Genomic DNA, 22519 nt, shown 5'->3' with positions numbered 1-22519 from the left:
TTAGCCGATTTTTTCTTACTTTGATCGTGAGAAGATTACTTTTATAATCCAAGCCAAACGTAACATCAGATTCTAAAATCCAAACCAAATGGCCCCCAATTGGTTCAAGATTCTTTAGTTGGTAGCCTTTCATTGTGAACAGGAATTAAATTCAACATTTCTAGCCTCTCATCTTATCCATGATTAGGACAGCACACAACCCTCACACAAACAAGTTCCAAGTATTATGGATCCTGTTGTGTGAATAATTAAATAGAAAACAAAGAAGAGTAACACAATTCTCCATATTTCCCAATATTAACTATTTCCATCACCACACATTAAGCTGACAAAATGTCAATTATTTGACTTTGAAATGTTGAGTGGAAACAAAGTCAAAGCAAGTGGGCCCAGGAAATTTGGATTAGGGATGTTGGCCACTTAGGATGTTAAAATGGCCCATGTGTCACCCACACGTGGTACCAAATTACAAGCATTCTTTGCTCCATGGGTGGTACTTGATTCCACATAAATGAATGGTTGGGGATCTTTGTGAGACACATCTAGTGTGCGTCCCACCTTTGCATGTTTGATTTTGTTCTTTTTGTGCGGCCGTTCTTATTAAAATGTAGACATTTTATTGCTGAGTGCCACCAAAGAAGGTAGTTCTAATTTGATCATGGATGTGAGCGTGTATTCTGTACGCCTGGAGTTGGGTAACAACACTGCATCTCTATTTTTCCACGTGGCAAACTTATCCTGCCAAATTACCATGAATGTTTGTAGGGTTGGCAATGGGTCGGATAATATCCACTTACCCTACCCATCAGATACAAGTTGTTTGGATATGCATCATATGATCTGATCCGAAGATCCATTAGATATCTGCTTAAAATTTGGGTATGGGTCGGATATGGATATCCTTTAAAAAGTGGATACATACGGATATGCATGCATGTTGCATCTATGGTCCTTACCAGTTTAATTTACAGCCTGCAATGAAGTTTGTTGGGCTGTCAATGTGCCGAGCTAAATAAAAATTCCATACGTCACAGGCCAGCCCAATTCACAAGTATCAGGCCTACTTAGGGGTCCACTAATACATTTTCTTCTAACCCAACCTAAAAGAGAATCGGGCCTATCCAGCCTGATAAATAAATGGGCCCTAATATGAAGTTTTACAAACCCAGTCCACGATGAGCCGACATAGCCCTACAGCTTGCTGTAAGATTGATTGGAGATATATTGAATTTTTATTTGGATCATTGGATTAAACCATGTACTTGCATTCAATCCTAAAAAGAATAAATCAGCTTTGCAGTAACTGCAATTCGATTATCACATTTTTATGTTCACTTGGAAGGTTGAAGAGCACAAGAAGAAATTTGTAAGCTAGATGAAGTAGGGCTTAAAACGAGTTGGGTTCGATTATCACATTTTTAGACCAACTAGTTAAAACCATATCCAAACTTCTTTTTTAACTTTCATTAAACCTATATCCTGATCCGATCTGATTGAATTAATTGATTCAGATTGGATAATTTTAAATCATTCAAGGTTATTTCAAGTAAATTTGTTAAATGTATTGTCAAAATGTGACTTGAACTTAAGACCTCTCCCCCTTTTAAGAGAAGCATTGATTTTCTACCCCCAACACTTGTTGGTTAATGAAAAATATAAAAATACAACATACAAAACAATACATCATTCGAATATAGACGGTTATAGGGATGGATTTGTATCCGGTCCAGATTTGACTCTAATCAAAGGACATCAACCCATATCCAACCCATATTTTAATTCGAATATACTTAAAAGAACCAAACCTGCTAAATTCAAATCACTCAAATTTCGTATAACAGAACCCATTTTAAACCCTAAGATGAAGTGATTATGGTTTAAAATCTTGTTATGGGATTCATGGAAAATGAATTAAGAGATAGACTAGAGACATTCGTTAATGTCGAGTTTTGGTCATCAACTAGGTCGTGACACTATATATACATATAGGATCAGGATCCGTGTACACACATATCTACTCATATATCTATAACGTGTTTTGTCTTATGTGGGTTAAAAGTTTTGGATTGAACTGATTTTTGGTGAGGATAATCTTTATGATGAGGAGATCATCCTTATCAAAAATCAGATGATTCTAAAATTTCTATCCCCATATTTATGAGTTGAAGAATTGTCGACCTTCAATTTTTTGTAAATCAATTTTGATGAGGTTAAAAGTTTTGGATGGAGCTGATTTTTGGTGAGGATGATCTCCTCATCATAAAGATCATCCTCACAAAAAATCAACTCAATCCGAAACTTTTAGCCACTAGGACAAAACACGTTGTAGATATGAGTTCATGGAACCGGACCCATATATATATATGGGAAATGTTCAGCAACAAACATTTTGGCAAAACATTTTTCAAAACATGGGTTAGAGGTTTTGGAATGGGCTGATTTTTGGTGACGATGATCTCCTCATCATAGAGATCATCCTCACCAAAAATCAGCTCATTCCAAAACCTCTAACCCCATCAAAAATGGTTTACAAAAGATGGACGGTTCACGATTTTTCAACTTGTAAACATGGGGCTAGAAGTTTTGGAATGGGCTGATTTTTGGTGAGGATGATCTCCTCACCGTAGAGATCGTCGTCACCAAAAATCAGCCCATTCCAAAACCTCTAACCCATGTGTTTGAAAAATGTTTTGCCAAAATGTTTGTTGCTGAACGGGACCATATATATATGGGTCGGGTTCCTGCAACACACATTGCGACACATATAGACAACGTGTTTGTCTTATATGGGCAAAAATGTTTGGAATGGGCTGATTTTTTGTGAGGATGATCTCTGTGATGAGGGGATCATCCTGGCAAAAAATCGTCCCATTCCAAAACTTGTAACCCCATCAAAATTGATTTACAAAAATTGGACGGTATATAATTTTTCAACAAAAATTAGATGGTCTAGAAGTTTCATAATGAACAGATTTTTGGCAAGGATGATCTCCTCACCACAGAGATCATCCTCACAAAAAATCAGCCCATTCCAAACATTTTTGTTCATATAAGACAAAACACGTTGTCTATACGTGTGTTGAAATGGTGGTTGTTTGAACCTGACCCTATATATATATATATATATATATATATATATATATATATATATATATATATATATATATTTTGTTGAGATAATGTGAAATTTTGAACCATGATTTTGATCATTCAATTAGACTGAAATTTTTATACAACATGCTGAGTCATGAATGTTTGGGTTGTCAATGTATCTGATCAGACCCAAAAATCGATTTCTTCCGACCCAATATGTTTGGAGCTGGTTTAAGGATTTGGGTTCCATTAAGGATCCGATTTTATAATCTATCGGATTGGTTCTGAATCAACCATATATTGCATATCAAATTATATTAAACATTTTGTTTAAATGTATGAAATTTATCTATATATTGCATATCAAATTGGATTTGATCTCTTCCAAACCCAATCCGAAAAGGTCCAATTCTTAACAGATTGATTTTAGGTCCAATTCGATTCTTATCGGATTGGTGCAGTATCAACCTGATCCAATCCATTTGACAGCCCTAATTGACAAGGGTGGATGACTTTTATTGGTGTCGTTAAACACAATCAACGTCCAACGAATGCCCTCTTGATTGTGTTTGAAGATTCTTCAACTGAAGTTAGGAGTTAGGACTTAGGACTTGGGAGACTTGCAAGCTTGCGTGCGCTTCACGTTCTCTAGGACATCGATTCCCAAATTAAAATTATCAAGATACCCCTAAGAGTTGGCAAACCGATTCCAATGAGTTAACTCAAAATCGGACAAGAGAATGGTAAACATCAAAATTGTAAAATTACAAAAAGAAACATCATCAATAATCATTGATAATGTCATAAAACATTAAAACCATAAATTGGCTTTGTACCGCCAAATTGGGCTTTACAGCCCAAGATGGACCTCTACTCTTGGACCTGACTGAAAAACACGTGGTCCGAAATGCCCGGCCGGCCGATCAATTCGCTCATCAGACCCACACACCTAATAAGATGTTCAACCAATGATCAGACCAGCAAACCCATCAAAAATGGCTTATCGACAACGATCCAAATATTTCACCATCTTAGCCTCTCTCCACCGTATAACAAGGTTGGGACGATAATGACAAAGTCGAGATTCAGGAACAATTCAATAAGGGAAACTTTCACGAAAAAACTAGTAAATGACGGCAAAGTCAAGGAAAAATCGAGAAATTTTAAAATGTAAAAAATATATATATAACTATGAAAATATAAAAAAATGTACACTTTCATGGGTTAAAGAAGATTACAAACATTTTATATGATAAAACTGTGCTTTTATATTAAGCATAATATTAAACACAATAAAAAAAAAGGTACTCTTCAAACTTCACAAATAAGTTGGGATAAATAAATTGCCGAATTTAATTCGTAATTATGGGCTGATTCTGTCCTTTTTGGAATGCTAATTCTACTTTGTTCATTATAGATAAAATCGATACAGCTTCAAATAGAAGAATATATTGTCATTGAACTAAAAACAAGGTGCAGAGAACAATGCAGAAACTCATAAACAGAAAATCACATTCTATCAAACCGATTACAGTACTAAATCTTGATGTGGGAAATGGATGGCAGTGGCGGGTAACAGAGGAAATCATTATTTGTAGAGAGAGTTTTTCTTTTTGTAACTTAATTCTGTTTTCTGCAAATTGCCTACACTACACAGAAAATAGTAAGAATCTCTCCATGAGGTCAATCAATAAACTTTATTTGGCATATTTGAGACCATTTGCATAACTATGTACAAAACGAGTTATATACTAGCAAGAACGAAAGCGAATGTAACATTGATTGATTCTATGTACAAGGCAATTAGGAAAGGATTGCAATGGATAAGTGTGTTTCTTCTTAGAACATCACAATAGAAGATAGGAACAAATTGGTGCTCTTGAGTAGCCATTTTTTTTTCAAACTCAACTTGCAAGCTTGAAAGCGTCTATGAAGAGGCCATAGGTGAACCCCATCTTAAAATTGTTGAGTAAAGCAAGTGGGAAGGTTACCTTGGGGCGGCTGTAATAAAATCTAGTCACATACTCTGTGAGTAGAACACACACGACTGCAGCAATCACATCGTTCACTCCTAAAGCTCCGAATGATAAAGAGATGGTCTGTGCCACATAAAACCCACCCAATAGGGAGATCCCTCCAAATAGTGCCCTCCTTGAAGGACTTTTGAAGTAGTTCCTCGAGAGCTCAGGCAAGAACCGAATTACGTCAACCAGCCTCCGAGGCCCCTCATTCTCTTGTACAGCTCGGATGCTAAGATATCCAGGCAAAGATCTCGATGTGAACACTCTGCGTCTGCCGACTGAAGCCCTAGTCTTAGTACTTAAGCTGAGGTTTATAAGACATGGAGAGATTAAACTCAACCCGCCTGACATGGAAGATCTTATAATGGGATGACAATCGAAGGGCTCTATGAAAAACAAGAGAATTAAAACTTCAGCGCGACCCAATATAATGAAATAGAATTATAGACTTACTCTTGGTGAGAAAATAATATTCTGATGCACAAGCAAGCAACACACTCAGTAACTACAGAGTTTGTATGTTTAATAAAAGATACATCGAACTTTCATACAATCATCTAACAGATATAATTAGTCAGATGGTTGATTATCCAAAAAATATGATTTTTTTGGTCTATTTCCAATACCCATTGATTGGCACCCTAAAATTTCCCCCAGTTTATAATAAAAAAAAAAAGAATTTTTTTTTTTTGGTTTAAGTAGAGATGGTCTTAGGCCAAGGAAGAGTGGACTGGCGAAATAGGACTGCTTATGCTCTACATGGGACCAACTGAACAACACTAAAGTTCATCCATATATTTCTTTCCATCTTTCATTTATATCTTTTATACTACAAGAGATCAACAGTGTTAAAAAATTGGTGGCTTAGTTACTAAAAGACTTGAATTTCTCCAATATTTTCTTTAGAGTCATGCTAGAGTGACCTCAAGCTGGAACCTCGTATCACACTTCTTGAGATGAAAGTAGATAGGAACCATAGATGCTTTTTCACCTGTAACTTGATGAAAAGCATCTATGGTTCCCATACACTTTCACGTCAAGAAGTGCGATATGAGTTTCCAGCCTGAGGTCACTTCAGCATTATTCTCTTTTTTTTATTATTAATGGGTAAGTTGGACTTGAACCCAAGACCTCAAAGTTGTTTTGCAATGTGTCAAACCAACTGAGCTATGGGTCTAAGCCTGAATTTCTCCAATATTGATTATTGAACCAATCAACAATTGCATAAAAAAGCAGTTTTTTAAAAGACATTTACAATAAAATCATCAAAACAAAAGAAGACGCAGAAACCCATATGGGAATTCAACAAGAATATTATCAGGCATGCTAAATTCAAAAATGATTTTTTTTTTCTTACTTGCCTCTTTTGGGAGCTAACTGCAGTTCAATGCAAGAGCAACCTGAGAAACAATAGAACTGAAGAATCAGGAACTCTTGAATTTAATTAGCTAAAACACCCGATTTTAAGAACCTTAAAAATCCATTTTCAAGATGACACTAAATCCTTAAATGAGAACACAAATGAAGAGGGACGGATGACCCATTTCTCTTCTTCTCTGAATTGAGCACTCTTTAGTCGGTCCAATTCAGATTTTAGTGTGCAAATTATCTTAATGAGTAGAAATACAGAGAAACCCATCAGTATTTCACCTAGTTTTTCTTGAGGGATTCGAAAACTCTTACCTACAAGGTTTGAGCTTTGGTTTTTGACCTAATAACCCTGTTTGGAACTATGAGTCGGTCTGCGTTTTAGTTACCAAAATTGAGAAATCGAGAGAGAGAGAGAGGGTTTACCTCACGAGTCACGACTGCTTATAGCGAGTGGGGCTGTAGAACGAGTCGACGCACGTCCCTGCAGAAGTGAGAAGGGAGAGAGCAAGTAGAGAGAGAGAAAGGGTAACATATGTAAATAGGTAGGACTTTGGAGATTGAACCGTTGGACTATTGGTCAATGGGCTACCTGAATGGTTGAGAGCCCACAATGTTGGGCTGGAGACCGTAAGAAATGTAAATCAGTTGGACTTTTCTATCAATGGATTGAAAACAATGGGCCCATTCAATCAATACCTGATAAGGTTTGATGGGTGTGATCGGACCTTTTTGATCCATAAACCCATTGGTTTAAAATTCGATTAAGACCCGAGAAAACCCGGGTTTTGGTTTGCTCCATTCATTGACAAGCCCAATAAAACCTACAAAATGTATATGGTATGTTTGATTGTATTGTATAGGCATTTTTATGGATGGTGAAAGAGAGGCATAATTATAAGATCCCATTCACAAGCTGTGACTTCGTCTTTTTAACCAAAGCTAATTGTTGGGATCTTTCCTTATGGATGCAATAAAGAAAGAAGCACAACAAAGATAATTTATAGATTCTTCATATTTTTTTAAAAAAATTTCTATCAAATTTTCTAATTAAGAAGATAATCTCAAGGATTAATCTTTTCCACTCGAAACCAAATTGGGTTACGATATTATATTTTGGTCTCATCATACCTCACATCACTCACATAGGTTTAATCTTTTTTGCTTGACATTTTAACTACTATAGCTCACTTAAATCTCTACATGTGCAAATAATATTCAATTATTTATTATTTGATCCAAAGTCATTGGGATAATGCTTTGAGGAGAAGGATGATGATTCTATATTCGCTCTGGTCTTCTCGAGATCACTAACTCTTAAATAATCTCTACAGTTGTATCTTATGACCCAATTTCGAATATATCACTAGAATGAGCAAATCCCTGACGCTAGTTTTATCGTTGTGCCAACCCCTTAGGGGTTAATTCTTTTTTTTATTTTTTATGAGTAAGCTGGACTTGAACCCACGACTTCAAAGTTGTTTTACAATGTGTCGAATTGAGTATGGGTCTAATGCATCTAACTTGATCCCATGTCAAGTTTTTGGATCATTGAAATCCAGTTTTAGGCCCATTTGTTTGTTTAAGAGAGAGAGAGAGATATGTGAGGCCCAACAAAATAATGGACATACTTGATGACCCATTTGACCTACAATGCAGTAGTTTCTAAGACAATGTGTTGCTTCGACAGCCTCCCGAGTTTTAACCTAACTCGGCCTCCTTTGTCTCTTGTCCAGATTTCAACTCATTCTCACGCGTACAAAAGGCGTTATAAAATGGCAAATTTGTCATTTAAGAAAGTTTCGTACTCGAAAAAGAAACGAAACCCTGAGATCTGCAACTCCCTCTCTTTCTTTCTCTCTCATTCCAGGGAAGAGAAGGAAGAAGACGAGGTAAGTGAATTATTTATTTAAATTTCTTAAATTATCAAATTCTTCTCTTGTTCTGTAAAAGCGAACAAATAAAGGATTAATCATAATATGTATATATATATATATTTCCAGTTTAATTGTTTTCAGCATTTTTCTTTTCTGTAATTAAAGACATTTTTTTTTTAAATTTCAATTTATCCCAACTCATCCGAAAAATAATAGAAAAACTAATATCGATTGAATTCTGAAGATTTATTATTGGTATCTGCAACCCTGGCGCACCTTAGCACTCACCCGTGTCATCGGCATTGACGTCTCCATCTTCATTTATCGACCTAATACCTATTACCTTCTTTGATTTCGATTTGATGTACTTTTAAGATTGAACATTTTTTCATAAAGAATCTGTTTTTGATCTGTTGTTTAAATCTTTTCATGCTCAGATTTCCTTAATCTCATATCATAGTTCAATCTTGATACATTATATAGGATTTATCTTTCTAATGGCGTGGGATTGGTAAATTTCTCTTAAATTCTTAATTGTGGAAGGTGGCTTGTTTTCCCTTGTTAGTCATCTTGCAAGAATTTTATTTTATTTTTATTCTAATTTTTAATTAATTAATTGATTAATTATTTTTTTGTTTTTGTGTGTGTGTGTGTGAGTGTTGGGGAGGGGGGGGGGGTGTTGTTCAGATTTTTCAAAACAATATGATGGTCATTTAGACTATCGGAAAGGGTGAGTACGTTTTGTTGACACATTGATATGCGGATTAATATTGGTTGTCATTTCGCTACCCATTGATAATAAAATAACGGGTTTTGTATTATATCATAGAATTCATATTCAAACTATAATAATAATGTTCTTTAGAAATTGTTTGTACGCACTGAGAAGTTATGGGTATGTGGGATATAGAATAGGTCATGGGCTATCATCATCGAAGCCTTGTCCCAAAATTTGGGATGGCTAAACGAATCCTATTTGTCCTCCATTCAATTATGTATGGAGCTATATCTTCCATTTATCGAATTGGTTATGGTCTATGTTGCATGGATTTGAATACGGGTGTCGAAATGTGGGATTGAGCAAAACACACAAAATAGGATTCATGGACTCAACATTATATTTTAATTAACTTAAAAAAAGAGTAAGTTATTTTTAAAGGATAATAAATGGGTGATTTTTTGGTTTTCTCACGATATGTATCACGTACATATAGACCGAAGATTTCATATATTTAATGTCATATTTTCTACAAATAAAATTTCAATTTAAAAGGTCGGAAAATCATAATTTAAAATAAATGGTAATCTACAATATCAAGGAAAAAAAAAGAATTCGGAAGCGTCCTACTATAGTCCATCCGAGTTTTGGAGTCTAGCACACATAAAACATAGGCATTTTGGTCTTTTAGTAGAGTCCATGCAGAATAATTCATTATTGAGGACTATTTAACTGTATTTATTGTAATGCTGGTTAGAAATCATAGGTGTTTTAACAACCACAAAGCCACCTTATCCCAAATATTCATGGCCGGCTAAAAATTCATAGTTCTTTACAATTATTAAATCAACATGTCTATGACTGGCTTCTGTACAATATGACAGAGTTTAGAGAAATGTTTGTTCTTTAGGTTAACTTTGGTGCACATGGATCACATAGAATTTACAGTTTTGATGAACTGTTTATGTAAGTTATGTATATGCACAGTACATGGTTCCTTTGTTGTCCTTTGGTGGGTAAGCCGGACCCAAGCATATATAAGGACTTTTTTTTCACTTTAATTTGCCAAAGTTTCATTAGAATACATTGTTAGAGTGAATCAAATGTAGCAAATAAGTGTCCATATTAGGAAGTTTCTCCCTTAATTCTATAAAATATTGTCATTTGCAAGCAATGTTGTGTAGACCAGTATGTGGATTATGTAACTTCGCTGCGAAGGCATAAAATACTCATACTGGGAATGGAATTTGTGGAAATATTGTTCTTTGAATGAAAGACGGTTGTTGAACTAGGTCCTAGCCATGGACTAATGGGATAATATGCTCTTATCCCAACAAATTAATATCATATTTCAGTCATAATATATCTCATTTACAACATTTAAATTACTTATCTAGGTTAGTCCATATATTTTTTGGGTAAGCAGATTAATCCATGTTTAGACTACTTCAAACTTGAGTTGCTATACTCGTGGTTGCAGCTAGCAAGTCTTATTATTCTATGTAGAATTCAAAATATTATCGTTCTTTTATTTGGAAACCTCCTCACTTCTTATGGTCTCTTTTAATGTCCTTGGCTTGTTGCTTGTAGGTTTCTTTATTTTTGATGTTTCCACTATACCTTTCTGCTTGCAGATTGTACTATAGGCAGAAAAAGATATAAGCCTGCTATCTTGTCCTGCTACGTTCACATATGTTTGGGGATTCCCCAACAATCTCTACCAATAGTCCTCTCCTACGACGTTCTGGTAGCAGGCCTGTTTTCTCTGAAATAGGTAATATAAATCTTACACGCGACTATACTTTATTTTCTATTATGCATTCGGTGGATGCAGTATGCAGAAATTTAATTTTTAGAGCTTCTTTTAGGTTCAAGTGAACTGGCAAGTAGTGTTGGTGGAGATTTTCTGCATCCAGTAGATTTAAATGAAATGAAGACTGGAACTTTACCGATCAGTCCTGCAATAATGCCTTCCCCAATTTTTTTATGGAGATTCAAGGTTTGGGATTCTTATGATATAGAAGGAACACTTTTTTATTTAGTTCTTTCCTTTATTTTTTGCAGAATGAATGGTGTTTCCTACACTATCAAGTACACATATTATTCTCTGGATAAGTGGTAGGATTTTAATGATTATGTACATATATATCTTTGCTCTCAAAAGGACTCAAGACCTTAATGCTTCTCAATTGAAAGTAAGGATAAGAATGGGCTGTCTTTCCCAAATTCAATTTCTCATACGTTGGCAACATGGTATATTATGTGGATATTTTTCCCCATAGCCATTAATATTGGTACAGGTCTAATTGAGATTAATTTTCCAGGTATTGCTGTTTCTTATCTGGGGTTTCAGTTGTTGCAAGGTCAGTTCTAACCCCTTTTATTCTATACTACGCACGAGATTTAGAAATTGTTCACTTATGTGCTCATGAAATGGTGGGTTTTGATTCTCTTTAGCAATATTTTCTTAGTTGGATATATTTCTTAATGCTGCAGATAGGTTGGGATTCTGTTATGAGAATGAGTGCAGACTTACGGGACCTATTTTTGTATGAGGTTTTTTTGTATTATAATCCTTTGCTTCTTGTGGTAGGTTATGTTTCTCTGCTGCACATATTTAAAGTAATTCAAGGTTCTCATACTATGGAGATATTCTGGATCTTTATTTTTTTTTTTTCAATTTTCTTGTTCTCACCTTATATTTATGGTTTTTGCAGACAATGATGGTTTGGCTCTGGGGAGTGAATTTATGGTTCTTTGTTCAGACACCTGTGAATTATGCAAAAGTATTTGATCTTGATCAAAATCACCTTACACACAGAGAAATATGGAGGGTACTGATATTCACAGCTAATGCACTGATTCGATAGTTATCCTCTCATTGTTCATTGCCGAAATTGTTTGTTGATACATTATTTTTCCTTGAATTCTAAAGACATGTATGATCTACTTCTTGGTTAATGTGTCTTTCAAACTTGTAAAGCCAACTTAAGCTGACATGTGATGCCTTGTACTGCTTAGTTAACCTTTTTTTTATCATGGCATGCCATGGGACTTACTGGGCCTAATTTTGTTTTATTATCTAATAGTAGGCCGATTAGTATATCCATATGGTGCTATAAATTTTTTATTAGGTTTTGAGAAATTATTTTAAGTATTAAATGCTTGTACTTCTCAAAAAAAAAAGTATTAAATGCTTGCAGATACATATCTATTACCCAACTTTTATTTTTTATTTTTATTTTTTTGCATTGCTGACCTTGCTTAATCTATCTTATATATATTTGAGTGTGGTAGTTAGTTTATTATTTTCATGTCTCCTCAGTGTGGTTTGCCCATTTGTCTACTTCAAACTTGTAGAGATTCCCACCAAGCTGAGGCAGTTTCTTTAATTTAATGCCCATGATTTTCACCTTCTTTTTTTTCCGGTTGTGTGTTCGAACCTGGTGGACCTCCTGACTTACCCTGTTGTATGTTGGGAAACTTCCATGGGGTTGGGGCATGCGACTAGTCCCGTTCCAAAAGGGATGTGGGATACCCTGTGTTATTTAGAAAAAAAACAATACTGCCTGAATTCAAAGCAGGCCTCATTGCAAAGATCCAAACCTGATAAGACAGGTATGAATCAGATTGGATCTCGGGTCCGACCCACGTGTTTCATACCCTATTGCTTAGGTGTTAAATTTATGGTTGTAAATATTTAGCTTTTACTCTAGATAAGTGATTAGTGTAATGCTTGTTATAGACTTAACACATATATGTTGGGAATTAACTTGCATTTGCCATTTTGAATTTTGCAGTGTGCCACTTGGATGACAATATTTGTTCCAACCAGCATGACAGCATACCTTTATCTTTATTCTCATGGAGAAGTAACACTGGCTGCATCACAACCAGTGTAATATCTACTTCCTCTCTTAATGATTACTGATGAATGTTTTTGGGTACCGAATGATTTTTTTCCCTCCAGTGTCTCTTTTCTATTGTTAATCTTTTATTTGCAGTAATAGTTTGCATTTGATTTGTTGTGGACATGTGATGCCATTTCTTTTCAATAACTACTACAAGTTTTCGCACTAGATTCACTTTCTCCTAAATACTGAAACAGTGTACACTTAAGTTTGAAGTACATTGGGATACTTGTCATGATGAGTCCCCCTTATGACATACAAATATCAAGTTTATGGTTCTGAGTGGTATACTAGTAATAAAGTCGTGTCTCGGATTGTCTTGGACAAGACGGTCTTAGATGTGACAAGAATGATTCAATGGGGGGTCCTGGTTTTGTCTCACTTTATCTTGGCCTTGTCTCGATTTTTAACTGACTGAGACATACCTTGGTACTGAGACTTAATCCATGATTCAGACAAATGGTGCACCTCAAGGTTGGCAATTTTCTTTACAGACGGTAACAGCCTTGAGGCTTACCTGCTACTACAAACTGTTTACCATGCGAATCAATGTTTGCTGTTTGACTCTTTATTCCAGTAAATAGCTCTAGCAGAAAACATCCATGCAAGTTTGTATCTCAAGCAAATATTTGCAATTAAGAGAATCACAACATTCTTCTTTTTTGCTGCAAGTGAACATGGAAAGAGATAACCTCCTAGTTTGCAGCCAGTAATAATTTTTGGAAATCAGACTGAATGACTTACATCCTTGTCCTTTTTGGTGACGAGGAATTGGACTCGTGACCTTGTGTTATGGGTGTGGTAGTATCCCTACCAATTGAGCTAGCACATATCTTTAGTCTCTGTGCCGTGGCTTACATTAATGCCTTGCCTCCTTGTTTGCACCAGAAATAATCATCTTGGAGTCGTTCTAATCCCCAAGTTGTTTGCCTTTGATTCCAGAATAGATTTCCATGGATACCTCACCATGTCAGAACAGGATGGTGGAACAATCTGGTTTGAACTTGTAGTCTTTGGAGTAATTTAGAATGAGATGAAACAAGGTTCTAGATGAATTATTCAGACAAAGAAAGAAGATATGGTATTCTTCGATATAGCTTCACAGCACTCAGACTAATGTAATGGAGTGGGATATCACTAATCTTCAATGATGTAATGACGTACCCTCAAGAGAGACTTAGAGTGGTTAGAGACACAAAAATGGGTGTAGAACCTGGAGTGTCTTATTAGTTGAGGATTTTTTATTGATTTAAATTAATGGATTTGAGTGAGTTTCCTTAGTTCAATGGGTCTATAATTTTATGGGTTTATATATGTATCTATAGTGTCGAACAACTCTAACCTTCCTCATCATTGTTTCTTTATCCCAATTATTGGGGTCTGCAAGGAACAACTTTTCTATTGATTAAAAAACTCTTGTTAGTTTCTAAATGGAACGATGATTCACTTGCATCAAGAACCAAGTATTTTCTTGGAAGTAGTTGAATGCTAGGATGTGAAGATGATCATGAGTAGGAGATACGGTGAGATGGTATGCACTTCAGATAATTTTGAGATATGAACCAACTAAAATACAACTATTTTAACTAGTAAATACTGCATATTAATAATGCATATTTTAAGTTTATACCCTCTATGGTCTAGTAGCTGATGTACTTCGTTGACTTTTTATCATGCTCAAGACCATGCAAGGTGTGTCAGCATTCTACTTCCTGGTTTCTTTCCTAGTGGGCCAGATGAAACATGTTTAACCCTTTAATGTTAACCTCACAGGTACTCTTGTATGTCGCTGTTGCAATGGTTCTCATATTCCCTTTTGATATTTTTTATTTATCATCTCGCTACTACTTGTTAAGGACACTTTGGCGGATAGTACTCCCATTACAGGCAAGTTTCCATTTGATAATATTTAATTGTGTTCCATCTTTTTTTCTTCCCCCTTTTGTTTTGTAAGAAAACATTTGCAGATAACACTTGAACTTTATTGAGCTTTGATTAATTCAGTGAATGTATTTTCTGAGACTTGAACAAGGCAAAATAAATATTTCACCAAGGAAACTCACTTCTCCATCAAGGTGCTTGCTAGCCTCCCTTCTTGGTCAAGTTGGCGTGCTAGCTTGACTTGTCAGAGTAGGTTGCTCCTTTGTCTAGTTGGCTTGCTAGCTTGACTTTTCAGAGTAGGTTGCCTTGATGGACCCCAACAAATTGGCATGCGTTGATAGGTTTTGGGAAAATCTTGGTCGATGGTTAACCAATTCAATCCAATCACAGATTTAACTCTTAATTTTAACATCATTTGAGATGTATTAATTAAATAAATTGTTCCCACTTTCGATTAATTACTTTGATTTCTTGAATACCCCTTCTGTCCTTGTTGCTAAAATTACTCAAGCTGCCCGAGTAAGAGTTGGTGTTTTAGTTTCTTGCTTAATTAATAAATACTTTTAGTAGTAATGAAATATTTTTTAATTTCTTGGAGAATATAGGGAAGCTTTGTATTGTAATGTAAATTGATTGATCTTTGGTGAATACAGGCAATAACATTTTCTGACTTTTTCTTGGCTGATATCCTAACCTCCATGGCGAAGGTATACTTCTCAGTCATTGATTCTGCTTTTTCAACTGACATTACCTCTTCTTTTAATGCATATCATAAAAAATCATGCTTGCAGTCAAACATGTCCTACAGTTGAATTCCATTAAGATCTTAACCATTTTGGTTTTAGGAATTTTGACATGATATTTTAGAAAAGCTTATCTCTAGTTGAATTTGTCCTCATTTTCTACTTTGGTACAACTGTTAATGTTTTGTTAATTTGGGATCTTAAAGAACCTAACTTTAGCATGGTACTCTGGTCTTAAACTAATTGTTTCACTTGTTTGTATTCTCTCTTGGTACTGCTTGTAATTGGTGATGACCGTATGCAGGTGTTTTCAGATTTGGAGCGTTCTGTTTGTCGAATGGTTCATAGACAGGTTAGTTTAAAATTTTTAACATCTTTCCATAGAAAGTTCTTGTTTTTTCCTGACTGCTAGCTAGACTTTACTATGATTCTTTGCGGGAGACTAGGATTTTGAATTGCTTCCAGTTACTATTATCTCCACATAAATTTCAAGTTCTGCAGCCTATAAGCAGCATTTGTTATATGACTTACCTTCATTGTTAGATTTGCTCCTGATATTTGATGGAGATCTCTCTCTTTACTATTTTGTATCTCCGCAAATTCCTCCTGTTTTGACTTTTGATCTCTATATACTTGTTTCCTCTTTCAAGGGGTGTCAACATGAACCCAATTTACCTTATATATTTTGACTGAATTATTCAGGTTTAGACATTCGGTCCAACACGCCAATACTGATCACTGTCCACTAGGCCCTATAACTAATTGGTCGTGTTTGGTATATTGGCACTCATAGTATTAAATTTTAACACATTTCTACAAAATATTTAAAGTATTTCCATTGCCATAAGGTTTAACACGAAATTTAACCGATTATTTGTTTTGGTGGAAATCACTATTCATTTCATGAAATATCCGGTTAATAGGAAATTTTGAACAAAAGAATAAAATTAGTTATGAAACTGTAATATTTCTCTAGAAATATTTTGATAAATAGTAAAATAACACCAAAACATATATCTATATATATATATATGGGGACAGTTCAGCAGCCCTAAAGTTTGCCAAGTTTGGTGCCAAACATTTTTCAAAATATGGGTTAGAAGCTTTGGAATGAGCTGATTTTTTGTGAGGATGATCTCTATGATGAGGAGATCATCCTCACCAAAAATCAGCCTATTCAAAAACTTCTAACCCCATCAAAAGTGATTTACAAAATTTGGACGGTCCACGATTCTTCAACTTGTAAACTAGGGTTAGAAGTTTCAAAATGAGCTGATTTTTTGTGAGGATGATCTCTTCACCGTAGAGATCATCCTCACAAAAAATCAGCCTATTCCAAAACTTCTAACCCCATCAAAAGTGATTTACAAAAAATGTTTGGCACAAAACTTGGCAAACTTTAGGGCTGCTGAACTGTCCCCATATATATATTTATTTATTTATTTTTGAAAAGCTTATTTTGAACATATTGATAAAATTATAAAAATCATTAAGATTATAAATTGCTTATAGAAAACACTTGTAAATTACACCTAATGTTCATTCATTAGTAGAAATGAGTTATGAGTAGTTAGGGATCTATGTATCATCTTATTTTGATGTATTTTATGTATATTAATATGTTCACGTAAGCATGAATATACAATGTGCATGAATGTAGTAATTAAATAATTTGTTCATTTATGCAAATATTTTATACGTTAATGTGTCAAACACTCATATACTTGCACCAATGTGGAGCATTATTGATCTTCATTTTCGCATTTAATGTGATTGGTTGTTCTAGTTTAATGAATTGTGAGTGTTTTCTCATGTATGTTTTATCATTTACTAAAGTTCCAATGAAATTTCGTCAACATTTCCATCATTTATCTGAGAATTGTATTAATTTCAACAATAATTAAAATATTTCCGCAACATTTCTAGGCCGACCTAAATAGACACTAAATTTAATACATTGTAGGTAGCTGCCCCATTACAACCCTACTCTGCTTAATAATGATTCATATATTCTGGTCAGTTAAAACAACAATCTTCAACTGAATATTCAGGTTGCCACAATTGCATGGTTTGAAGCTGATTCCGTCTGTGGTAGTCACTCCATTGCGATCCCTTTGGTGCTTGTTTTCCCTTACATGTGCCGTTTCTTCCAATGTCTTCGACAATATAAGGATACTAGAGAAAAGACAACCCTTTTGAATGGTAAAATTTCTTGGAAACTTATGATTCTCGTTCGAACTTTTTATGGTAATTTTTATAGGTATTGATCATGATTTTTTGCATTCATTGGCTATCCATTGTTCCTAGTAAGTTGCAATCAAGCTTGATTATATAGTTTCAGAAGTTATTTAATGGATAGTTCATGCCAAGTGATAGCTCTCTCAGACAGCATCTGTGATCGTATCCAAACCCAACATGGAGATCATGTTAGATAATCAACCCTTGTCTTGAGTTGTCTGCACGAAGGGGCCATCATTACAAAAATCAGTCTATTGTACCCATTCCTACTAACCTCATGAAAAGTTGAAGTTGGGAAATTAGAGTTTGGACACACACTCACACACACGTAATATTTACATGGATCTGAAGGATCCACATGGAGATCATTTGATGACTGATTTTTGGTGAACGTGATCTCACCATGGTGATCATCCCTGCAAAAATTGGTCATTTTTAAACTGCTAGCCCTATCAACTGTTGTCTCAAAGTTTATGTCCAGATGGACTTGTGCTGGATTGGGCTTTATTAATATGATTGGCACTCAACTCATTTTCATCGGTGACCCACATACTGTTAATAAATAATGTTTAAAAAATCGTGGATGAACATATATACGTAAGCAACAAATAATGTTTAAAAATTTGTGGATGAATATATAAGTACATATATATATATATATATATATGGGTCCCGTTTGACACCCTACCCTTTACCCTACGCTGTACCCTATGTGTTTTGTCCTACATGGGTTAGAAGTGTTGAAATAGGCTGATTTTTGGTGAGGATGATCTCTATGATGAGGAGATCATCCTCACCAAAAATCAGCCCATTCCAAAACTTCTAACCCCATCAAAAATGGTTTACAAAAAATGGACAGTTCACGATTTTTCAACTAGTGAACATGGGGCTAGAAATTTCAGAATGGGCTGATTTTTGGTGAGGAGGATCTTCTACCTGTAGAGATCATCCTCACCAAAAATCAGCCAATTCCAAAACTTCTAACCCATGTAGGACAAAACATGTAGGGTAAAGTGTAGGGTAAAGCGTAGGGTGCCAAACATTTCCCTATATATATATATTTAAAGATATGTATGCTCAGTGCTTGGCTTTTTCGTATTTAAAGTTTTAAACAGCAAAAATGTGTATAATAAACCAATGTCTACAAATGCATGCTCGCACACAAATTGCTATGACATTAGCCTTTTCACATTTATGCTAATTAGTCCAACCCAACTTCTTCACATGGACTATTTGGATCCATGGTTAACTTTTTCTTGCCATGTTTATTGCATTCTAGCACAAACATCGTTACCTTTGATGACAACGAATAACTTTAATTGCATGTGGTTTTCAGCCTTAAAATATTCGACGGCAGTCCCAGTGATTTTTCTATCGGCCCTTAAATATCATGTCTTCCCTGATAGTTGGACACGTATTTATCGCCCCCTCTGGCTTCTCTCAAGTGTCATAAATTCACTATATTCATTTTACTGGGATGTTACCCGAGATTGGGATTTGAGGTATGTGAGAATTTTCTTTTCACCACATGATAGATAGCATGTAAGATTTGAAGTTTGTGTTGGACACTTGTCAGTTGACCTTGCACTATATTATCAGTTTTATATTTTTGTTCATGATGACATGTTCATCAAATGAAACCTTGATTCACATTTTTTGGATGGGTGGGCCTTATTATTCCTTATGTCAGAACTCATTCCTCAAAGATGATCTAACAATGGTGTTCATTTGCATAATCTGAAAAGATATGGTGGATGGCTCAAAATAATGTCCAAGTAGGATAACTATGATAATCAGATTAGCTAGTCTTTAACCTAGAAATATTCTAATTTCTAGGTAGAAAACTTCAATTTGTGTCTTTAATATGTGCACATCTCTGACTCAGATGCAAGGAATATGGTAATAGAAAATAACCCAGGTCTAGGTATGTGCCCAATGCCATCCCAATCAAATTAGAAGGATAATTTTATTAGTAGTACAATCCAATATGCTTTATGGAGCTGAATGTTGGGCCTTCAAGAAACGACAGGTTCATAGTTGAGAATATTAAGTGGAAAAACTAAGAAAGATAAAATTAAAAATCATCTCATTCATGAAAATGTAGTGATAGTTATAATTGGTGATAAACTAAGGGAAAGTTAATTGAGATGGTTCAGTCTTGTGTAATGAGAACCGTTAACAGCCTTGGTTAGAAGGAATGTGCAAGTTGAAGGTTACGAAGGAACAGAGGAAGACCAAACAAGACATGAGATTGAGTGGATATGAACACATTTAAATTAACATAAGATGGGAAAAGATTCATTTGACTGACCCTAGATTTTGGGACAAGGCTTAGATGATGATGATGCACAACCCGGCATCATGTTATCTTTACGTTATTTATGATCTGATATTTCTTTTCTTTGACAGCGGGTCCTCCCGGATTTTTAAGTTTAGAAACCCAAATTTCTGGTCGAACCTATTACATGGACGCCAATGGGTAAGATTTTGCACAGTGCACTACTCTTTTTTTTTGGTTTATCTTCTTGATTTTGCAAAAATTAGGCCATGTTCTGTAAATAATCCCATATGCATACTTGGTTGCAGGTTTTTTATTGGGCGATATTAAGCAATTTGATCCTCCGCTGCACGTGGACATACAAGCTGTCTGCCCATCTCCGCCATAATTATTTGACCGTATTCGCCATCACATTCTTGGAGATGCTCCGCCGCTTCCAATGGGTTTTCTTCCGAGTGGATAATGAGTGGAATAAGATGACTTACAGGCCAAACTCGCAGCTCGCTATGGGTGACATCCCAATGGAGGAAGACAAGTTACTTGGCTCCACCAACCACAATGTATAAATAGACCAAACAGCCCAACCCCCTTGGGTATCTTCTCCATCAATGTTATAATTCATTTTTCTTACCTTCCTCCATATTTTTGCCTGAAATGTTTCTTCCAATTTTTTGGTTCTCCATTTCATGGGACCAGCGTAAATCCTTATGTTCATGAAAGAAGAGACTGATCATTGATTGCAAATTTATCGTGTATCATTTTAGTGGCACACCCCCTTCGGGGGATATAGTTTGAGCTCTTTTTAGATTATTAATTATATAAAAAAAAAAAAAATACAACGACGATGATAAATTGAACTTTATCATGCAATTTAATGTAAGCCTCCATTATGTTGCAGGTTTCAACAAAATAATCTCTCATGGGTTTTCCCCTTCTCATGGCTATGATAATTTTAAACTGCTGAGATTATATGTAAAAACCAGTCAGGACAGTTGGCCTGGAAACCTGAAGGATCTGCCTTGATGCTTGACTGAATGGGATATTGTAGTACAGATCAAGAAACATTGCTAAGAAGGGCTTGGACTGCTGTTGAGGATTTGGGTTCTGATAAGGATCCAAGCTAATAAGGACCTGATTCAATAACCTATCAGATCGGTTTTGGATCAATCGTGTCTGAATCCATTTAGGGGCCTGATTAGATCCAAGGTTTAAAATATTGTTTTGTCTCGATGTTTCGTGTTTATCAAAAACCGAAACATATATGAAACATTTGAAATAATTAAAAAGATTTTTCAGAGGATGCCCAAGTCGAGGGACTTATAATTAATTTGAAAATACAGGGATTTCTCAGATCTTTATTTCTCATACTCCTGTTTTACATCTATTAGATAGACAAGAGAAAATAAAAATTTTGAACTAAAAAATGAATGTTTCCTCGATTACCAATGCCAATGATACTTCGTTTCAAAAAGTTGAAAATCCGAAACATTTCGGCCAAGACAAACCAAAACGAAACAAAATTTTTAACCATGATTATATCAAGTCTAAGAAGGTATGTAATTTGTATCCATCTGATTCGATTTCATTGGTGGGCCCCATCCACCGATTTTGAATCGAAGATTTCTTGAATGTTCTGTTTGGTAAGTTCGTATCAAACTTGTTTTAACACATTTGGTAAATACTTACCAAACAAAACTTTATCATGTGAATGACTTCAACTCGATTGAAAGTGTTTAAGTAAGAAAAATAAGTAGGATCAAAGCTTAAAATCCTTATTGAAATTTTTCTAGATATAATGAAAATGAATAAATGAGAGAGAGAGAGAGGAAGAAGAATAAATGAGAGAGGGGAAGAAGAAAAATGACTTGGTGCTTTTAGGTGGGTGAAATAAGCAATTTAGGTTAAAGTACATTTAATAGGTGTTATGTAGATAGGTTTTTTAAAGTTAAGATGGGTATCATAAGAAAGTTGATGCAAATTACAATTGTGATGTGTGCAAGGTCTATTTGGCTGTAACATAAATTGTTTTACATTTCTTGAATTGGGCTCCGTTGGTCCTATTGTGATAAACCTTGAGCAAGATTAACTTCTATGTTGTTCCTCTGACATTGATCCTAATATTGATTTACTTTACATGTTGTTTGCCTTACAAAATAAAATCTTAATATAACTTAAATAACAATTAAAAGAATTGACCAAACAATTGATTTTTGAATTCATCCAACAATTTGTTGTTGCATCTTATCTTCCTCAAGATCACTAAGCTAAAAGATTTTTAAATAGATTTTTGAAAAAATAAATAGAAGATCAATGGAATCTTGGATTGAAAAATCCATGGTTTCTAAACAACATTAAAGAAGAGATAGAATAGATAAGAAATAGTTGGCCTTA

General features: G+C 34.9%; 2 protein-coding genes across 6 annotated transcripts; one reads left to right on the top strand and one right to left on the bottom strand.

The window, feature by feature from the left end:
- Positions 1–4826: 4826 nt before the first annotated feature.
- Positions 4827–7028, bottom strand: NPQ6 (YCF20-like protein (DUF565)). 2 transcript variants are annotated; one of them, XM_086419625.1, is made up of 3 exons: positions 6909–7028; positions 6472–6514; positions 4827–5500 (listed from the first exon to the last, which is right to left on the bottom strand). In XM_086419625.1, exon 3 carries the CDS (start codon positions 5463–5465, stop codon positions 4998–5000), a length of 468 nt encoding a protein of 155 aa, XP_086275751.1. In that variant the 5' UTR covers positions 5466–5500; positions 6472–6514; positions 6909–7028; the 3' UTR covers positions 4827–4997. The 2 variants fall into 2 exon arrangements, with proteins under 2 accessions (XP_086275751.1, XP_086275750.1); XM_086419624.1 differs by having other exon boundaries at positions 6476–6514.
- Positions 7029–8213: 1185 nt separating this feature from the next.
- Positions 8214–21493, top strand: LOC147389621 (uncharacterized). Of its 4 annotated transcripts, XR_015170546.1 has the most exons (16): positions 8214–8374; positions 10712–10851; positions 10946–11076; positions 11402–11440; positions 11574–11666; positions 11795–11911; positions 12878–12973; positions 14762–14875; positions 15523–15576; positions 15917–15964; positions 17664–17814; positions 19187–19352; positions 20260–20329; positions 20437–20721; positions 21027–21088; positions 21182–21493. XR_015170546.1 is itself a non-coding variant. In XM_086418049.1 (15 exons), the coding sequence occupies exons 2-14, from the start codon at positions 10770–10772 to the stop codon at positions 20692–20694; spliced, it is 1419 nt and encodes a 472-aa protein (XP_086274175.1). In that variant the 5' UTR covers positions 8214–8374; positions 10712–10769; the 3' UTR covers positions 20695–20721; positions 21027–21493. The 4 variants fall into 4 exon arrangements, 3 of the variants coding, with proteins under 3 accessions (XP_086274175.1, XP_086274176.1, XP_086274177.1); XM_086418049.1 differs by having other exon boundaries at positions 21027–21493; XM_086418050.1 differs by lacking the exons at positions 8214–8374; positions 21027–21088; positions 21182–21493 and adding an exon at positions 9023–9089 and having other exon boundaries at positions 20437–20726.
- The last annotated feature ends 1026 nt before the right edge of the window (positions 21494–22519 follow it).

The sequence above is a fragment of the Akebia trifoliata genome, chromosome 12, assembly GCF_017979445.1.
Source record: "Akebia trifoliata isolate Shusen 1 chromosome 12, ASM1797944v1, whole genome shotgun sequence".
NCBI lineage: Eukaryota > Viridiplantae > Streptophyta > Magnoliopsida > Ranunculales > Lardizabalaceae > Akebia > Akebia trifoliata.
The sequence above is the reverse complement of the archived record's forward strand: the minus strand, read 5'-3'. Positions and strand labels throughout refer to the sequence as shown.